This window comes from Bos taurus, chromosome 5 (assembly GCF_002263795.3).
Source record: "Bos taurus isolate L1 Dominette 01449 registration number 42190680 breed Hereford chromosome 5, ARS-UCD2.0, whole genome shotgun sequence".
Classification (NCBI taxonomy): domain Eukaryota; kingdom Metazoa; phylum Chordata; class Mammalia; order Artiodactyla; family Bovidae; genus Bos; species Bos taurus.
Window position 1 is genome coordinate 116784071 of NC_037332.1, and position 20748 is coordinate 116804818.

At 59.6% G+C, this 20748-nt stretch overlaps 1 protein-coding gene across 2 annotated transcripts in view; it reads right to left on the reverse strand.

The window, feature by feature from the left end:
- Nucleotides 1-15872, reverse strand: part of CELSR1 (cadherin EGF LAG seven-pass G-type receptor 1) — a 144434-nt gene extending 128562 nt beyond the window's left edge. For both annotated transcript variants that reach the window (XM_059887206.1, XM_024992922.2), the window contains exon 1: nucleotides 12254-15872. In XM_059887206.1, coding sequence (XP_059743189.1) covers nucleotides 12254-15857 — 3604 coding nt within the window. In that variant the 5' untranslated portion in view covers nucleotides 15858-15872. The remainder of the gene's footprint in view (nucleotides 1-12253) is intronic.
- Nucleotides 15873-20748: the final 4876 nt, after the last annotated feature.

Genomic DNA, 20748 nt, shown 5'->3' on the forward strand with positions numbered 1-20748 from the left:
AACACGGGACCTCAACCAGTGTGATATTCAGTCTAATTAGAGGAGTTTGAGGGGAAGAGAGAAGAGCGCAGGGTCCCGATGGGTCACTACAATAAGGAGACCCATGCTGTGTTTCGGGTGTTCCGGTGGGCAAACTGTGGGTTCCACTGGGAAAGTTCCATCACCTGATTTCACACAAAGAAATCACTTACACGCATGAGTATGCAGCAGGTGCTGTAGTGGGTTGAACTGTGTGCCCCGAAAGATATGACCAAGTCCCAACCCCTGGTACCCGTGAACATGACCTGATTTGGAAACAGTATCCTTGAGGATGTGATGAAGATATAAATTAAGATGATGTCATCCAGGAGACGATGGCTTCCCCAGGGGCTCACTGCTAAAGAACTCGCCTGCAATGCAGGAGCCATAAGACATGGGTTCGATCCCTGGGTCGGGAAGATCCCCTGGAGGAGGGCATGGCAACCCACTCCAGTATTCTTGCCTGGAGAATCCCATGGACAGAGGGAGCCACAGGCTCCCTCCCATGACAGGGGAGCCTACAGTCTACGGGGCTGCAAAGAGTCAGACTCGACTGAGCGACTGAGCACTCACAGCACAGCACGTCTAGGAGTGGGAAGTGTCAGTCGCTCAGTCGTGTCCGACTCTTCGTGACCCTATGGACTGTAGCGCACCAGGCTGCTCTGTCCATGAAATTCTCCAGGCAAGAATACTGGAGTGGGTTGCCATGCTCTCCTCCAGGGGATCTTCCTGACCCAGGGACAGAACCTGTGTCTCCCGCACTGCAGGCAGAGTCTTTACTGTTTGAGCCACCAGAAGAGTGGGGTGGGCCCTCAAGTCGATAGAACTGGAGGGACTTCCCTGGTGGTCCGGGGTAAAGACTCTGCAGTTCCACAGCAGGGGGCTCGGGTTCGACCGCGTTCGGGGAACCAAGATCCTGCGTGCCGCTCAGCCAAAAACAACAACAACTCAGCAGAAGTAGAGTTGCTGAGTAGAGTTCTTATGAGTGAGAAGAAGACGCAGAGACACCCGGAGGAGGAGGCCAGGTGGCAACTGAGGCAGACACGCTGGAGTGATGTTCCTGCAGACTGGATCCCAGCAGCCCCGGAAGAGGCAGGAAGACCCTCCACTGACAGCTTCAGAGCAAGCACCTGCTGACCCCTTGATTTCGGATCTCTGGCCTCCGGACCGTGAGAGGATAAACGCCTGCTGTTTGAAGGCGCCAGTTGTTGGGGGTGGGGCTGGACTTTGTTACAGCAGCCCCAGGAAGCCAACTCAGCAGGCCTCTAACCACAAAGCACGGGTCCAAAGAGAAGCGGCCAACCCTCCGACTCAGTCTAACAACCGGCCGATCACAAGTCCCTTGGCTTCCGAGGCTGGTGTGGAGCCCAGGCTGAAGCCTGTAAAAGTCTGTAAGTGAAGCCAGGACCCTGCAGAAGGGACACAGAGAGGACTGGGCTCAGCAAGGAAGCCACAGCTCAAACCGTCTGTGCGCAGCCCCAGCAAAGCTCTGAAGGGAACAGGAGGCTGCGGATGTGCCCGGTGGGGATCCCACACAGGACAGTCCAGAGCATTCCCATGATGTCGCCTGAATCTCTGCCCTGCTCAGATCTGGGGGGACGGGGGTGAAGGCTCCGGCTGGCCCTGAATCTCTGCCCTGCTCAGATCTGGGAGGATGCGGGGGTGAAGGCTCTGGCTGGTCCTGACCGCACGACCCTGGGACTTGTCAACCTCAGCACCAGAGGCCTGGGGTAACTCTGCTCCTCAATCCCCACGACACGGCAGCTTCCAAGCCCCTCTCTGAGACTAGTCACTGCCCCTCCACCCGTCGGGCCCCAGAGCCCCATCAGTCGGACCTGCCCAAGCCCCAGCTCACTTCAGACCTTCCTGAGAAGCCTCACCCCACCGCCCCACCCTATAACATTCACTACTGCGTTCCCTCCGTGACTCCTGAAATCCATGCCTATGGGGGTCTCATCCTGACCCAGATGCCTCCCCTGGAGACCCCCCTTTCTTGGGGAGGCGGTTCATGGAAAAGCCCAGAACCTCTTTCTCGGGCCACCAGCTCTCTTGAAAGTCACAGTGGTGGCTGCAGACATCCTGAGTGTACCGAACGCCACTGAAGCGTCCACTTTGAAATGGTTTATTTATGCTACATGAATGTCACCCCAATAAACACGGAGAAGAGATCACATCTGATTGCTTAGATGTGTCAGAATGCCAGCCAAGTACGCCTGGACCAGCAGACGTGCCGAGCTGTGGTGGGGTCGGGGCCAAGGGACAGGGCAGGGCTGGGGAGAGCAGAGCCCCCCACACGCGGGAGGGGCAGCAGTGTCTCCACCCCTCTGCTGGTCTCCCCCCAAGGCACCGGCCTGTGGTCTGGATTCCAGCCCTGAGCTGACCTCCTCCGCTGGGGACACCTGGGGACCCAGGCACTGAGCACCCTTCTGCTTACCCTGGGCCTTAAGATCCACGTTCATCTTTGCGGCTTCTCATATATAGTTAAACATCAAAGAGATTTTACCCCTGTGCCAGACACAAAATTATATGACCGTGTCTGCCCCTTTTGCTGTTTACAAGACAGAGGTTAAGAGTTCAGGAACTCGCAGAATGAGAGACCTGGGCTCTGCAGGGTCCATCTGGATGCTGTCAGGACCCAAAACAGGACAAAAGGGATCAGGGCACTGCCCTCCGGGCAGGGGGACCACAGATCAGAGGTACCTGCTCCCATCTGGCCAGCACCTGAGTGACCAGAATAATTCTGCTTTGTGGCACTTAAAAACAAATTATCGTAAGATATACATAAAATTTGGGCTTCCCCTGTGGCTCAGCAGTAAAGACTCCACCTGCAATGCAGGAGATCTGTATTCAGTCCCTGGGTCGGGAAGATCCCCTGGAGCAGGGCATGGCAACCCACTCCAGTATTCTTGCCTGGAGAATCCCTTGGACAGGGAAGCCTGGCGGGCTACAGGCCATAGGGCCTCAAAGAGTCAGACACGACTGAAGTGACTTAGCATGCACGCACATGTGAATTTTAATGTTTTAGTCATTTTAAAATCTACAGCTCAGAGGTACTAAGTACATTCACATTATTGTGCAACCATCAACACCATCCATTTCCAGAGATCATCTTGCAAAACTGAAACTTTATACCCATCACAAAACCTCCCCCCATCCCTCTCTCCCAGCCTTGGTAATACTCATTCTTTAAAAAAAAAAAAAAAAAGTATTAAATTTATTTGGCTATGCTGGGTCTTAGTTGTGCTACACGGCATTTTCCTTTCTCTTTTTTGGCCAGCATGCGGGATCTTTGGTTGTGGCATATGGAATCTAGTTCCCTAATCAGGGGTCGAACCCAGGCCACTACATAAGGAGTCTTAGCCACTGGACCACCAGTGAAGTCCCTGCTTTTTATCTCTGCGCATTTGGCCACCCTAGAGTCTCATACGCCTACAAAAAAGCTGGTCCTTTGGTGTCTGGCTTATTTCACTGAGCACAATATCCTCAAGGTGCACCCCCCGTGGCAGCCTGTTTCAGAATCTCCTTCCTTCTTAAGGCTGAATAATATTCCGTGGTGTATACAGGCCACTTTTGCCTATCCATTCATCCATCAAAGGACGCCTGGGTTGCATCCAGCTTTGGCCATTGTGAATCATGCTGCTGTGAGCTCGGGCATTCAAATACCTGTTGAGTTCTTGCTTCCGCTTCTTGTGGGTATGCACCCACAAGTGGGATTCCTGGATTCTGTGGCAGTTGAGGAACTGCCTACCACACCTTTTCTGCAGCAGCTGCACCATTTTACATTCCCAGCAGCACACAAGGGTTCTGATTTCTCCAAGTCCTGGCCCACAATTGGTATTTTCTGTTTTGCTTTGTGTTCACAATGGTCATCCTGAAGGTGGGAGGCGGAGTCCCACTGCGGCCCTGATCCGCGTTTTCCTAGGGATCAGTGATGTTGAGCATCTCTCCCCGCGCCTGTGGACCATCTGTCTCTCTTCCTGGGAGAAGTATCTGTCAAGCCCTTTGCTGACTTTTTAATCTGGCTGTTTGTTTCTCTGCTGTTGGGTTGCTAGAGTGCTTAATATATTCCGAATAGCAATCCCTTATCAGATACAGGTTATGAAAATATTTCGTAACCACTTTTACATATGATCATTTCTCAGCACGTGCAAGGTGAGAAAGTACAAGAGAGAAAAGTTTCCCAAGCCACAGCTCAAGCTGCACTGCTGTTCTTCCGACCCTTCGTTTCTAGAAGCACACAGGGTCGGGAGCAGGGGTCCTGGGCAATGACCAACCCGCCCTGCCCCCTGCCCCCGCTGCAGTGTGGGCCCCGAGAGGGCCGCCCGACCAGCGTCAGAAGTCGGCGCCTGTCTCTGCTGCCCCCTGAAACTTTGTGCTCTCTCAACACCAGAGACGGGTCACAGCCCCGAAAAGGACAGCTGCTGGGACGGCAGCCGCATGCGGCCGTCCCCACCGCAGGCCGCACAGCAGCTGAACTACTGCACTTCACAGAAACCGTCCCGCGACCATCAGCTCACTGATGAAAATTTATTACCCTGCAAGAGGGCTCTTATCTCCAAACGCTTAGAGCACGGCTTTGTTTACACGACTTGCTGCCAGTTTACCTTAACCAAGTGTCATTTAGATTAGGTATTTTTAAAATCCTGAAAAGATAAGAAAGATACAGAACCGGCAGTAAAAACAGACTTTTAGGAAAGAAAGAAAAGGCTTGATTGACAGATGGCGGGAGGGAAGGCAGGTGGGGGGGGCTCCCTGACCCGCAGAACCTGTGCTCCCGGGGCACATCAGACAGCTACTCAGGCACGTTCCTCATCGGTGTCCGCCGCTTCTGCCCGAGGCTCTGACCCCTGCACCGGCCCTGGGTCCTGCCTGCACCTGAAGCACACCAGTCCTGCACGCCACAGCTCCCTGCGATGCGGCTCCACCACAGGAGGCCCCATAGAGGCTCAGGGGCAGCTCCCCACCCTGCTCGCCCGAGGGGCAAGGGAATGCTCCCACATGACTAAGCGTGGAGCACACGCGGCCCTCAGCCTCCCAGCCTGGACAACGGGCCGCCACACGGAGCTTCCAGCCTCGGCGCCCCCTCACCTGCACTCCCCCGTCCAGGGCCTAGCTGCTGGCCAAAGGGGGAGATCGAAGGAGGTGGTCAGCACAGCGGTTAAAGCACCTGGACACCACGGTCTGGTCCTTCCCACCCCAACCAGCTTGCCGGCCTCAGTCTCTCTGCTGTGTAATGGGCATTCTCTGAGATCCAAGCGAGATGACGTGGGCAGGGCCCAGGCACGCAAACCGGAACAGTGGTGACCGTGCTCTCCTGTGACCACCCCAGACCCCCTGTCCAGCTCTGAGGCCAGCCTCCTCCTGCACCGCAGGCCTGCTGGTCCTCGGGGCCAGGCTCTGACCCCTGACCACGAAGCCACAGCAGAGAGGAGGCAGGGGGCCAGCGGGTACGGCCAGCGAGGGGGATGGTTCGGGGAAGCCCACAAGCCCCCGGCTCCCCAGAGCTGGCACAAGCCTCACAGGGGCCCCGGAGCGCCCACACTTTCAGCAGAGACACAGTGACAGGAGAGGGGCCGGACAGCTCGTCTCACATTCCCACCTAGAAGATGGAGGCTCCGCATCCTCACCCACGAGATTCAGGGAGGAGGTACACCAGCTCACCTGCTCACCCGAGGGTCACCTGTCCTGGCGGCGCCAATGGAAAAGCTTGTGGAAAGGTGGCCACAGGCTGGTCCCCACAGCCTCAGCTGCCGACCTGCCAGGCACTGTGGACCCGACATCGTGATGTACACCAGCCAAGGGCTAGAAGGACACCCTGGCATGGGGTCCCCATCCTCTGTCCCTCCCAAGCGCCTGCACAAGCCCCCAGTCATGAGGGAGCCCCTGTGTGGCCCCCACGCCTCCATGTGAGAGCAAAGGGGAAAACCCAGGGTGGGCTAGCTGAGGGAAGGTGATTCTACAGTTTGCCTTCAAAGCAGTTGTCAGGATCATGTGTGTGTACACATGTAAGTGTGTGTACACGTGTGTATTGCGTACACGTGTACACATATGTGTACACGTGTGTGCATGGGTGTGTACGTGTGTAGGTGTGTGTGCATGTATATGTGTGCCATGTGTGCACGTGTGTTCATGTGTATTGCATATACGTGTGTATAAGTGTATACATGAGTATCTGTGTGCGTGTGTGTATGCCTGGGTGTACATGTGTACCTGTGTGTACATGTATATCCATGTGTGAGCATGTGTACATGTGTGTGTGTGTACATGTGTGTCTGTGTATTTAAGACAAAACCACCGCCTCTCTTCAGAACATCAGGAGAGTATGGACAGAATGTTGAGGATGATAAGCCCTTGCGTTGGGCTTTTCCCAGCTCCGGAATGTTCATTCCCTAAAAGGTGCCTGATTAGCCAGGGAGCCACAAGTTCTTACCTGAAGCAAAAGCAGGAGAATCCAGACACTAGAGTTTTCCTGGGAAAAAAAAAAAGCAGCCCATTCCTTCCACCTGGGGCCAAGCCTCCAGGGGAGCAGAGGAGACTGAAAGTGCGATGTGTTCGGGCTGTGCTGTTTCCGCACCAGCGGCCCCCGGCCCTCCCCGGGGACCACAGGTTCGCTGAGCACCTGCTGTGTGCCGAGCCTCAGGCCCGCAGGGCACAGCCGAGGGCGCCCCGGGGTCCTCAGCCGTGTTATCCCCTCTGTCCCCACAAGCGGGGTCCCCACCCACGGTTCCTCAGGCTACCAGGGTGACCCTCCCAGACCAAGCACGCAGAAGGAAGAGGGTTCCTTACCATCCCCCTCCACCCACCGTTCAGAGAGGGCTCGCAGGAGAGTCTACGTGTTCAGGTTACAGAAGAAAAACCAAAACTATTTCCCCCAGGGCTGTGAGCTGGAAAGAATCAAGCCGAACCTGGGAACACTCTCCGCACTCTCTGCCCCACATGATAAAATCAACTTCTGTTCGCAGCACATAAGTGCTGGGGGAGATGCAGGCTCTGTGGTCCCAGCCACACCACACGTCCCGGGGCACGGCCTCTGCTGGAGGGGCGGGGGGGTGCCCAGCACCCACCCAGCTGGTTCCTCAGCGGGTCTCTGCCGCCGGTGTCCCCCAGGTGGGCAGGTGCATGCGTGCATCAGCGCAGCCCAAAGGGGACTTCCCACAGCGTCACCAGGTCGCCAGCACCAGTCACCTTTCCCGACATGACTTCAGCTCCAGCCTCCTTCCCAGGGGCTCGTGTGGCCGCGACTTCTCCCAGGTTTTAAAAAAGCGGTTTCTCTGTCACCCTTGCTGGTGGGTGGGGCCGGAGACCGCGGGTCACTGGGCGGGCAGCGCGGAGACGGGGGAGCCGGGTCCACCCGCTCCTGCATTAGGTCCTCAAGCAGACACAGAGGCCCCCATCCCCACCCCAGTCCCGCAGCCCCTGGTGCACGCAGCTCGGCCACAGCAGGCCCGCAACTGCCCCTGACGCTGATCCCCAGCCTGGTCCAGTCCACGGCTCCCCAAAGGGGCCCGCGCCTGCGACAGGCGGCCCGCACAGGCGGGTGGAGTACCAGGAGGGCGGTACACGTTAGCTCATCGACCCCTCTCCACCCTCAACTCCACCCGCACTCCCACGGCCATCCCGCCTCCCCTCTGAGCCTCTCCGGCGCCCGCTGACCCAGTCGTCCACCCCACAAGCCCCTCTCCACCCTGGCTCTCAGGGAGACCACCAAGGACCTCCTCTTGGCCAACCCAAAGTGACTTGGCCTGAGGCCCCCTGGACACCAAAAGGCATCGACCACTGCTGACCGCTTTCCGGCGCTCGCTCTGCCTCGGCCCCCTGGCCTGGCACCCTTGATTTCTCTCCTCCTGCGGGGTGGTTATTCCAGCTCCAGTTCTCAGGCAGGTTCAGCCTGCCTGACAGGCCACTCAGGCCAGGCCCCCACGCCCCCAGGCTGGACCTGACCCCCGTCCCCATCACAGCCCAAGTGCCCTGCCGACGGGTCACTGACCACCCACGGCGTGCTGGTCCAGATTGTCACCCCCGAGGCCGTGCAGCCCACCTCTGGCTGTGACCCCAGCTGCTCTCCCCGGCCCGAACCCACACGTCCCACCATCTTCACGACAACATCTAAGGGGTCCAGCCACACAGGGTCCATAGGGTCCGGCCCCCCTGCACACACCTCGTCACCCAGCTTCCTCTGCATGTTTCCAAAAGCACAGCTCGTGAGCCGCTGCCCAGAGTTCAAATCCCAGTGCCAGCAGCCCAAGCTGGAGGCCCTGGAGGCAGGTCCAGCCTATGCCAGGGATGCCTTCTGTGGATGAGGCTGCTGCAGGAGCAGAACTAGGGCTCAGATGGGCAGCATGAGGTCAGGGGCGGAGGGGGGAGGAGGCTAAGGGGGGGAGGTGTTCCCAGCAGGCGGGGCAAGTCGGCTGATCAACCCCACCTCACTCCCACATCTGACCATCTAGCCTCCCGAATCCCCTCCATGCACCATGCTCACCCTAGAGCCATGTTCCCAACAGCAGTTCAGGGGAGGGGGAGATTTGCCCCACCCACCCCCACCCGCCACCAGGAGGGCGCATCACCCTCACTGTGGTTAGGGGCGTCCCCAGCCCACCCTCCCCTTGCAGTCACTTTGCTGTTTACCCACTGTCCCCACCCAACCTCCCGCTCAGGGCCAGGCACACAGTAGGTCTAGCACACAGTAGGTGCTCAATAAACAAACACTCCCTTGTTTCTGAGCCAGTGTTTCTGAAAGTAAGTACATTAACAGGACACTACCTCCAGGGCTACTGAAGCCCCGAGACGGTTAACTGCTTCCCCAGGTGCCTAAGTCTTCCAGGGCCGGTTATGTCACCGGAGAATGCAGCTCGACAACTGACGTGGTTAAGCTGGTCTGATCCTTTTCCACACGGCGAGAAGCAGAAAAGAAACATAATGCTTGCCTCCAGACACCGCCTGGTACTATGCCCACCTCGCTATTTCCTTGTTGGCAGTCGCTGTCCCTGCGATATCCTGGATTTAACTCAGAAAACACATTTTAAACCTTTATCAAGCCTAGACAACTTTATCCTATCGGCTCCCCACCGAAGTAAGCGGGTAAAGGTTATTCAGTCTCATTGTTTCATGACTTTTGAGATTTGCTGACACCTCTGAATGATTCACGGCCCGACCACTTTTACCCCACCAACGATGCCCTTACCACCCCAAAGGCCCTCAGGCCCAAAGCACGGGTCATTTTCCCCCAGTGCTGCGCTCCGTAACGTGAGACTCACGCCTCGACACCCAAAGGCACACACATGCCCAGGTGGGTATTTAAAACGTCCGTTCACTAAATGAGCAGCTCCTAGGAGAACTACCCAAGGGGCTCCACGTGCGACCCCATGGGCTGCAGCACGCCAGGCTTCCCTGTCCTTCAATATCTCTCCGGGTTTGATGGCTCCCCTCCCACTGAATGCTAAATCTCATTCAAAACTGTCCCATGTAAAACTAACACCGTGTATCACCAGATGCTTTCTAAAAATGGCGGAGATTTGAATGTGACGATATTTAGAATTCAGAGAACATCGGGGTTTTGTCCTTGGTGGGCTACACAAAACCATCAATGCTATAGGCTCCCAGACCATACTAAGACCCCCATCCAGGCACAAGGAGCTGCCCTCCTCCCAAGCGTGTCCATCTTGGGTACCACATACCCCTTCCAATCCTGTGCACCTTCCCAGCGGGCTCCTCTCCTGAAGGCACCCAGCCTGTCCTCAAGGGCTCCCACAAAACCTAGTGGATGGCTGGGCTCTCTTGACAGCAGCTCCAGGGCGGTAACAACTGCAGATTATAAGCTGCTAATAACTCCAGCTCCAGGGCGCCAGAAGCTGTAGGGTAAGGCTGTAAACCCGGAGAAGCCAGTAACACTTCAATGAAAGCAGCAGAGTTTGAAACCACAGCTTTCCCACTGTTTCTTAAAAAAGAAAGAAAGAAAACCTAAGATTCTGACTCCGGTTAACTTTGTTCCATTTCTACACACAGCCGTGCTGTTGGGAGTTACAGCTTTTACAGTTTCTAGTATTTTGTTCTTCGAAGTATTAACTAGTTGTCAAACAGCTGGAGGGCTGTGTAGGATCCCAAGGTGCCTACTTCATTATTATTTATTTAATTATTTGGCTGCATCCCAAGGCATGTGGGTTCTTAGTTCCCCGACTGAGGACTGAACCCACGCCCCCTGCATGGGAAGCGAGCAGTCTTAACCACTGGATGGTCAGGAAAGTCTCGAAAGTCTACTTTAAACCAGAGCATTGCAATAATTCGCCGTAGCAACTAATTCCTCACAATGTCTCTCTCAGGTAAGAGGGGAGGGTTTGGGTCTCGGTTGGATGCCTGGCGCTTCTGCTCGCCAGCAGAGTGACCCCGAGGCAGTGACTTCACACCTCTGAGTCTCAGCCTCTTCATCTATATAATGGGCACAGCATGATGCCACTCGCATCCCAGGTACCGGATGGATAAGTGACAAGGCAGTAAGAAGAGTTTACAAAAGTGCTTGAAGTCCGGCTCCAGGTGACCACCACCAACTGGGAGGTGGACACGAGGCCTCAGTGCCTGGCAGACTCCACGGGCTTCAGAGCCCAGAGCTGGACCACCGGATGTTCACTACACAGCATGGAGCGCCCGGCTCACCTTCCAGTGCGGTCCTGGCTGTGGGCCCACCAGGTAGACAAGACAGCCCTCAGTTCCCAACCTCCAAAGACTGAAATCCATCCTAAACCCCTTAACCAGACATCACGGGCCGGGGAGGGCCACACTCCTGATGCTTCGGACACAAACACCCTCGCTCCCAGCAAGCTCCGGTTCCCACAAAAGCACCATGTCCCACGTAAGTTCAAAACCCTATGATGTTGCCAAGACACTTTTATATAGGCTAAATTTTCCACTCTGCTCTACCTAGCAGATACAGGGGGGAAAAAAAATGAAAGTGGAAATTTGTGAGAGAGACTTTTTAAAAAAATTATCGTTGCTCAGAAAATCCACAACCCTGATTGACAGTTCTCCTTAAGGCTCTATTCCATATTCTCTACACACAGTCACAACTTCACAAAACCCACGATATTCACCTGCGGGTAGACTAGGCGGCCAAAGTCAATGTCGCGGTACTGCACTGCCTCCAAACCGGACCTGCAGATACCAGCTTTTATAAGCAAACAGCTGGAACCTACATGCAACACAATCCCTGATATATGGAGAGTTATAGCAAAATGTGGAAACAAAATAAATCCGAGAAGTAACTTGCTAATTCATCCAGGGGTATGCTGCATTGTAATAATTTATCATTTAAACAACTCATCTGAAATATTGACTCAATTGCACAGATCGCAGCCATTCTTGATGACGGTCTCGTCTCCTAGTTAAGGTCACAGCCTGCAGGAGCCACCTGGGGTCTCTTGACTGTCCCCCCCCCACTCCCCTTCTCTCTTCCTTGTCCTTCTATCTGCCCCCCTCTCTGCCCCACCGCCCTGCTTGTCCCAGGGGGTCAGCAGCATGGAGGGCACCCTTGCCCACCTGGGTCGGGCTGGCCGAGCCGGGACACCGTCCCTCCAGCCCCAGAGCGGGCAGGCTGGGTTCCCACACTGGCTCCAGCACCAACCTGGGCAGGCCTCTCAGTTACACACAAATTACAAGCCCCTGTCCAGGAGCACAAGCCAAGATCAAACGAGGCTACGTTTTCAAAGCGCTCCCACAGGGGCGAGTACGCAGAAGCCCGCCTGTTATTATCTGGAGGAGACAGAAAGGAGAGACGAAGGCAGCTAACTGCAGCCGTCTTAGAGGGTGACTCAGGGACCCATCCAGCAATTTCCAACGGTCCCACCCGGGAACTAATTGGCACATGGGGAGGGCAGTGACCTTTGATCTTTCCCAACGGGCTAGTGCTGACTGCAGAGCACCATCGAGCCAACCAGACGACTCAGATAACCCCAGAGCCAGGTTTCAATAGCACAACGCAGGGAGCCAGGCCCTCTGAGAAAAGCCTGGGAAGGTCCGGTCTTGAACTTGAAGATGCCCAGGCCTGCTCCCAGCAAGCTCAGTGAGAGCAGCCATGTGGCCTGCCTCCCGCGAGCGGTATTCCACCATCCAACCTAAGGCCACAGATCCCCATAGAGCCGCCGGGGCCCTGCCCGAAGGTGCGCCGGCTTGCCAGGCGGCTCCTGGCAGCCCCCTGCCGCTCCCCGGGGGGAGGGGGGTGCCCCTCGGAGCCCCTGCGGCCACTCACCGGAAACTGACACTTCCATGAGCGCCTCCAGAGGCCGGTTGTTGTCCAGGTCCCGGCTCAGCTGCAGCTCGCCCGTGGCGGGGTCCAGCAGCAGCAGCTGGAGCTCGTTGCCCTGCAGGAAGGTGTAGTTGAGGCTGTCCGAGAGGTCGGGGTCGTGGGCCGGGATGCGGCCGATCACGCCGGTGGGGAAGCTGTTGGACTTGTTGGTGACGTAGTTGTTGAAGAGGATCTGGAAGTCCGGCAGCACCGGCGGGTTGTCGTTCTGGTCCAGGAGGCGGATGTGCACCGTGGCCCGGCTCACCAGGGGCGCCGACGTGGCCTGCACCACCAGCACGTACTCCTGCCGCGCCTCGAAGTCCAGCTCCACCAGGGCCCGCAGGTCCCCGCTCAGCAGGTCCAGCTGGAAGACCTCGGGCACGTTGCCTTCCACAATCTGGTACATGATCTGGGCGTTGGGGCCTTCGTCAGGGTCGCTGGCTCGAATCCTCGCCACCACGGACCCCACCGGGCTGTTCTCCTCCACAAACAGCTCCAGCTCATCCTTCTCAAACACTGGAGGGTTGTCATTAATGTCCAGGACAGTCACCTGGATTTCCACCGAGGCGCTCAGGGACACAGGGCTGCCCCGGTCCACGGCCAGAGCGCGAAGATTGTACACCGCCACATTCTCCCGGTCCAGCCGGCGCTGGGTGCGGATCACGCCGGACGTGGGCTCAATGTAGAAGTCCCCGTCACCGTCGTCCCCGCCCTGGAAGGTGTACAGCAGGCGGCCATTGGGGCCCGAGTCCCGATCGGTGGCGGAGACCTGGAGGACGCTGGTGGATGGCGGTGCGTCCTCAAAGACGGAGCCCTGGTAGAAATCCCGCAGGAAGCGGGGCGCGTTGTCATTGGCATCGAGGATGAGGATCTCCAGGGAGGTGGTGTCGGACTTCTGGGGGATGCCATTGTCCCGAGCCGTGATGGCCAGCGTGTAGGCGGCCTGGTCCTCGTAGTCGAGCTCCGTCATGGTGTAGACGGTGCCGGTGTCGGGGTCGATGCGGAACTGCGGCACGGGGTCCTCCAGCACGTAGGTGATGCGCGCGTTCTCGCCGGTGTCCTCGTCCGTGGCGCTGATGGTGGCGATGGAGGTGCCCACGGGGCGGTCCTCGCTGACGCTCACCGTGTAGTGAGAGCTCTGGAAGACGGGCCGGTGGGTGTTGGCGTCGGTGACGTTGATGAAGACCTGTGCGGTGTGCGAGCGCATGCCGTCGGACGCAGTGACGGCCAGCACGTACTGCCGCTCCTGCTTGTAGTCCAGCGGCAGCGCCAGCGTGATGAGGCCGCCGCCGCTCTGGCTGCTAAGCGCAAAGCGGTTCCGCGTGTTTCCACCGGTCAGCTGGTAGGTGATCACGCTATTGGCGTCCCGGTCGAGGGCTCGCAGGGTCAGCACGCTGCTCCCCACCGCTGCGTCCTCGTTCAGACGCAGCTCGTACACCGGCTGCGTGAACACGGGGTCGTTGTCGTTGACGTCCAGCACCGTGATGGACACGCTGGCCGAGGAGCTCATGGGCGGCGAGCCGTGGTCCACCGCCTCCACCCCGAAGCTGTAGTGCTCGACCTCCTCGCGGTCCAGCTCCGCGCACACAGTGATCCAGCCCGAGCTGTTGTGGATCTGGAAAGGAAAGTCCGCGGCCGGAGCCGGGGCTGCGGGCGCAGCACCGCCACCCCCCACGGAGGCTGAGGCAGTGTCCACCAGGCGGTAGCGCAGGCGTGCGTTCTCCCCCGCGTCAGCATCCACCGCCTGGATGTGCAGGACCGAGTGGCCCAGAGGCACGTTCTCCAGCACGGCTGCCTGAAAGGGGCTGCTCACAAAAATGGGGGCGTTGTCATTAACGTCCAGCACCTGCACCGAGACCAGCCCCGAGGAGTTGATGAGCGGCGGCCGGCCCCCATCCTGGGCCTTGATGCGCAGAGTGTACTCTCGGATGGTCTCGAAGTCCAGCGGGTTGATGACGTCCAGGCTGCCGCTGAGCGAGTGCAGGTAGAACTGCCCCTTCAGGTTCCCGCTGACGATGCTGTAGTGGATGGCGGCGTTCTGGCCCTGGTCGCGATCCGTGGCCTGCACTCGCAGCACCGGCGTGTTGACGGCCACGTCTTCCGGCACCTGGACCACATAGCGCTTCTCGCTGAACTGGGGGTAATTGTCGTTCTCGTCCTCCACCACGATGTGCACGGTGGCGGTGGCACTGAGCGGGCCCGGGTTGCGGCCCTGGTCGTTGGCCTCCACCAGCAGCTGGTAGCTGGCCTCCTCCTCCCGGTCCACCACCGCCCGGGTGCGCACCACGCCCGAGCGCTCGTCGATCTCGAAGACGCCGCGCGCGCCCTCCAGCAGGCGGTAGCGCATGTTGGCGTTGGAGGGTGCGTCGCCGTCGGTGGCGCGGATGGTCAGCACTTCGTAGCCCACCTCGAGGTTCTCGCGCACGCGCTCGCGGTACTCGGACTGCTCGAAGACCGGGCTGTGGTCGTTGGTGTCGCTGACCGTGACGGTGAGGTAGGTGGCGGCGGAGCGCCGCGGCGAGCCGTGGTCCACCGCAGTCACCTTGAGTACGTGCGTGTCCTTGGTCTCGCGGTCCAGCGGGCGGGCGGTGCTCACCAAGCCCGTGTCCGCGTCGATGAGGAAGTAGCCATTGGAGCGCTCATCAAACAGCGCCTCCATCTGGTAGCCCAGGCGCCCCGCCTCGCCCTCGTCGGGATCGTGCGCTCGCAGCTCGATGACCGCGGTGCCCGCGGGCTCGTTCTCGGGCACCGACACCTGGTAGCTGGGCAGCTGGAACTGCGGGGTGGTGCTGCCGCCAGCGCCCCGCCGGGCCCGCCGCGCCGGCCCCGCCCCGGCGTGAGGCAGGCCTGGCGGCGACGGCGACGGCGATGGGGAAGGCGTCCCCGAGGCCGCCTCCAGCGCCAGCTCCACCCGGACGGTGCCGGCCGCGCGCCGCAGGGCACAGAGCAGGAGCAGGCGGGCCGAGCCCCCGGGCGGCAGGCAGACAGGGCGGCGTGGGCAGCGGGAACCGGGGCGCGGCGGGCAGCTGCAGGCGGGAAACGTGGTCAAGGCGGCCAGCGCCGAGTGTAGCGTGGCCCCGCCGCCGCCAGGGGCCGGGAAGCACAGCATCGCGCCGGGGCCAGGCACCGCTAGCACAGCTCGCGCGCGCAGCTCGGCGCCGAGAGCCCGTCGGCCCCGGAGCCGGGCGCCGCAACCGGGACCGTGCGCGCGTGCCCGCAGGCGGAGGCTCAACGCCGTCTGGGCGCTGCGGTCCGCCAGGCGGACCTGCAGTGGCAGCGGACGTCCCCCCAGGCGCGCGCAGCCCAGGAGCCCCGCGCCGGGTCCGCGCCGCCGCCCGACCAGCCGGCCGTCGCGGCTCACGTCCAGCAGTTCCCGCAGCGCCCGGGGCGTGTGCGCCACGTCCAGCGCATAGGTCCAGCCGGGCCCGAGGGCGAAGGCGTGGGCCCCGCCGGGCACTTGTAGCTCCCAGGCGGCCGCTCGGAGCCCCAGCGCCGGTAGGGCGGCGGCCGCAGCCAGCAGCAGCAGCGCGGGCAGCACGGGCGGCGGCGGCGGCGGCGGCGGCGCCATGGCCCGGAGCCCGAGCCGGGCGCCCGAGCACAATCCATGCACCCGGCGCGGCTCCGCATCCACCCGGCGCGGCCGGGGGGCGGCTCCCGCGCGCCCGGTGCCGGGCCCTCGGGGCGGCTCGCGCCCCGCCTCCCCGGGGGCCCTGGAGGGGACACCGGGGGCCGGGCTCCCGGTCTCCCCCGCAGCTTCCACTTCAAGAGCACTTTGCGAAAGTTTGCGAAGTTGGTTTCAAGATGGCTCCTCCGCGCGTCCCGGGAGGGCGTCGCGCATCAACCTGCGGTGGCGGCGGATCTGGGTGGTTCCAGGTGGCTCCTGCGCGGGCTCGACAGGGCGGCGTGGGAAGCGGGGCGGGCCCGCGGCGGGACCAGGGCTGCGCTCCCGGAGCGGGACGGGCCGCACTGCTCGGCCGAGACCCCAGCGGCCGGCTGCTGCCTGGGCGGTGCGCTCGGCCAGCGCCCCCAGCGCCCGCGCTCTCCCCGCCCCTGGCCCGGCCCGGCCCCGCCCCCGGCCCCGCCGCGTATTGTTCGGCCCCTGGGGGAGCCGGCCCGGAGGTGCGCGCCGGGAGGATCGCTATGGAGACGCGGGGGCGCAGCGGCGGCGGGGGCTGCGGGCAGGGCCCACTCTCCAGCGGCCTCCCCACCCGGCCTCCCTTGGGGGCAGGGCCGAAGGAGTCGGGCCGGGAAAGGCGGGCGGAGCGGCGTAGGGGGGCGCCTGGTGCCGTGGCCACCAGTGCGGCGGTGGCTCCACTCTCCGGGGGCTGAGAGCAACCGAAGCCCCCCTCCCCACCCCGGCAACGCTGATCCGTGGAGACCGCCACCCGGGCTGGACCGACAGGGGAGAGTGAAGGGTGCGGAGGCTCCCGGGAGGGGGCAGCTCTCCAGCGGCGGCTGCTGCCTGGGTGGGGGTGGGGGTGGGGGGTTACAGATTTACAGCCATATGCCCGAGGCTAAAGTGCTTAACCCAGAGAAATTTTCCTGGACTTGGATACTCTATAGACGACTAACCAGAATAGGGTCCCCTTGGGTTTAAAAGGGAACTTTTAAAGGAAAAGAAAAGCAATCCGAGTTGACACTTGGGATCGGAGTTGGAGTCGGCGGAGGCGAGCTCGTCTCCCGCGCGTGAGACTGGCTGGAGCGCACAGTTCGCGGCCGCGCGCTCGGGCTCGAGGCCCCTAGGCTACGGCCGCAGCACAGCGGCCCGGAGCGCAGGCTCGGGGGGCGGAGAGCCGCCGCGGGCGAGGCGGGGGGACCCCCAGAACCCTACGACAGCGGCCGGTCTCCGGCCCCACCCCGTCTCCTGCGGGGAACAGCCCGGGAAGGGAGTTTTAGGGCTGAGACACCACTGCCGCCTCCTACGGGGCGCAGATGGGGAGTGGGTGCTTTAGAACTGACTGACACCTGCCTCGCTTCCTGCGGGCACAGCCTGCGGGCGGGGGGGCTCGTGCTGCGAGACACCCTCCCGCTCCCGCGGGGCTTTAGGGCTGTGGCCCCTCCTGATGGGAGATGCACTTGTCGTCCGCGAAGCTCTGGGTCCCAGAACACACTCTAGGCCCTCGCCTCCCAGCGGTCGGGGGGATCCGGACGGAGTCCCCTCCTTGTGACTCCCCCCGCCCCCCTCCCCAGGCAGCCGTAGGGGTGAGAGTCCTCACCCACTCGTCCTGTCTCTAGAATGGAGTTTTGGGACCCGGGCGGCATTTCTGAGCTGAGCGCCAATAGCTGTGGAGCTGGGGCACAAAAAATAAACAACCCATATGGCTGAAAGTTACCGAATACAGTGTGCTTAGGCTGAAGGCAAATACCAGCATTCTCTTCCCCTCAGCAACGATTTGAATACGTTATTATTGACCTAAAACGTAAATGGGTTTTGGAACCTTTTAATCTGGGAGTTTCCACTGTTAAGCCCCGTAGGGAAATGCAGTCGGTGCTGCTTGTCCATCCCTTAAATGTGAGGGTCCAGGGCCTCCCCAGACTGCCCTTCCTCTTCCTGGGGAGGGTCAGAGGCAGGAGTTCTAAGATCAGGAAGGCTGGGACGACCCTCCCCATCCCAGACTCCTGGAAAGCTCCCAGCCGGGATTTAGGGGAACGGGACCCCTGCTGGAGAAGCCCTGGAGCGCTTATTTCGCAATGGGACTTTGAATAGGGTGGGTTGGGTTTAAATAAACAAAAGGTTGTGTTGCACTGCTCTTGCTGGTTTCTGAAAATTCAGATGCAGTGAGTGGGTTTAGGCGTGGACATGCTTTCCTGGAACAAGACACCTGCCAGCTGCAGGGAACCGCAGGGACAGCCCAGCACCACTTCCTGATTCCAGGGGCCCAGAGGGGGACGCAGGGACAGCTTCCACTCCCACAGAGGTCAGAAGCAGGCTGCTCTGCCACACTGTTAGGAATGAACAGTGAAAAGATGGGAAAAGATGGGAAAACAGGGAAAAGATGAAAAATAGTCAAGGACGTGATGAGAGCGTGGTCAAGAGGAGGGCTGGGGAGCAGGGGGTGACGGCTTCTACACCTGAGGGTTAGCGGAGTATTGGCTTTATGATCTTACAGTGAACTCTTTTTTTTGGGGGGGGTGTATACTCACTCGTGTGGACTCTCTGCGACCCCGGGATTCCCAGGTGGTGCTAGTTGTAAGGAACCCACCTGCCAGTGCAGGTAGGCATAAGAGATGTGTGTTCCATCCCTGGGTTGGGAAGATCCCCGGGAGGAGGGCACAGCAGCCCACTCCAGTATTCTCACCTGGAGAATCCCAGGGACAGAGGAGCGTGGCAGGCTACAGTCCACAGGGTCGCACAGAGTCGGACATGACTGAGGCAGCATAGCATGCACCCAGATGCAGACAGTAGTCCCCCAGGCTCCTCTGTCCACGGAATCTTCCGGGCAAGAATCCTGGAGTGGATTGCCATTTCCTTCTCCAGGGGATCTTCCCGACCCAGGGATCGAACCTGAGTCTCCTGCATGTCCTGCCTTTCCAGAGGATTCTTTACCACTCTGCCTCCTGAACTCTACATATCTGCTTTATGTGCTTTTCTATTTCCTGTATGCTGCAGTCCAAAATTTTAAAGAGTGGGGTGGGAGGAAGGAATTAAGAACAGGCCTTGGCTTGTGATGTGACTTCCGGGCGATCCAGTTGCTTCGGCGAGACAGATTCAGGAATCTGAAATGCTTGCGGGGGGGCGGGGAGGTAGTGGAGCTCCAATTCTGCCTCTACCTGGGAATGTGGGCTTCGCCAGGACCTAACTCCTCATCTAACTGGAGATAACAGGAGTCTAGATTCCTAACGTTGTTGGGGGATTAATGAGATCTTCTGCAGAAGGAGGCTGGCCTGGATCTGGCTCGGGTACAAACCTACTCTGGTCACCTTTGCTGTAGTCAAATCTCCACCAAGGAACATGCGACCACGGGGCTTCACAGCTGCCTCCCAGGGTGTGATGGAAATGGCCAAGTAGACAGAGTGTGCACTGTCCTTGCTTCTGGAGAAGTAGGGGCTGTAGCTTCCATCCGACTTCCTGGGCGGGGTGGTGGGGAGGAGTGAGGGAGTCCGTGCTTGGTCCCTGATCCAGTCCACCCTGACTGTTCGTGGAGAGTGAAACCGGGCCCAGAACGGGAAGGCATGCGCCCGGGGCGATGGGAAGGGGTGCGCCACTGCAGCGGCCTGTCCAGCACCACCTGGGGAGCTGCGGCCGGTTCCCAGGCCCTCTCCCTCAGGCGTGGCTGGAGGGGGCAGCCTCTCCTCCGTCCCCCCCAGAGCCGCTGCAGGAAGAGACCCCTGCCTAAGCTGCTTGTGCGCCTGGCGTGGCTGCCTCCCCTCCCCTCCCGGGCTCAGGAATCGTAACCGGGGTTTATATTTTGCATGCTCCCTGAGGTGTTTCACGTGAACTGAATGCTTTTTAAAAATAAAAAACATAACTAAGAAAAAAGAAGGCAGAAGGTGTGGATTTCTGGTGTTCTACGTGTTCTAAAAAGCAGCCCCAAATGCTTTTTGCCAGGGGCTCGAACCAGAGCCCACATGAATTCTGGAATCTGTTCCTTAACAATAAATTCCTGGGCCAATCTTTAAACAGCGAGGAGCAAAAAGAAACACCCTATTGGTGAAAGCGGAAAAGCAAGTCCAGGCCGGGCCCCACTGTGCCCTTTTTTTTTTTTTAAGAATTCAGAGGGAAAACCTTCTTGGGAGCAGAATTTGCCGTGCCCTCTGCTCTCACGGTGCCCCTTACCTTTGGTGGAAATTGTGAAAGTTAAAAGATGGAACAAAGCAGGACCTTGACTTAATTAGAGGTTAATAGAAGCAAGGGGGTGGAGGAAACTTAGATCCTCACAGAGCACATTCTAGCTACCAGTGCTGCCCCGAAAAAGCCGCGTAACGTTATGACAAAAAGAAGATGGCTTTTCTGCTTGGAAGTTGCAGAGCCTCTAAATACAAGCGCTGGGGTTTCTTTCGGGCTCCCAGGCCCTTGGACTGGGGTGTGTGGCCTCGGGGGTCCCTGGGTGAAGGCCCCTCTGAAGATCTCAACTCCTTCAGGTGCTCCGGGAGGGACTGGCACCTGACCAACGTGTGCCCGGCCCATCCCCAACAGGCCTCAGTCCCGGGAGGATTCTGGAAGTTTCTCAAAGCTGGCATGGACTGCCCAGAAGTGCTGTGAGCACAGGGTGATGGGCACAGGTTTCGCGTGCAAGCTGCCATTGCCTCTCTCTGGGGAGCTGGGGACGAGGGGACGCCGGCGACAATGGGCCTTGCCTCTACCCGGGTCCCCCCACCCCTAATACACACACACACATGCATGCACGCACTGAGCCAGCCGGGCACAGGCCCACCCAGGCCCACCTCGGGCTGCACTGGCCTCTAGTGGCCAAGCACAGCCTCTGCCCCAGCAAGCTCGCAGCCGGCAACAGGCCCGA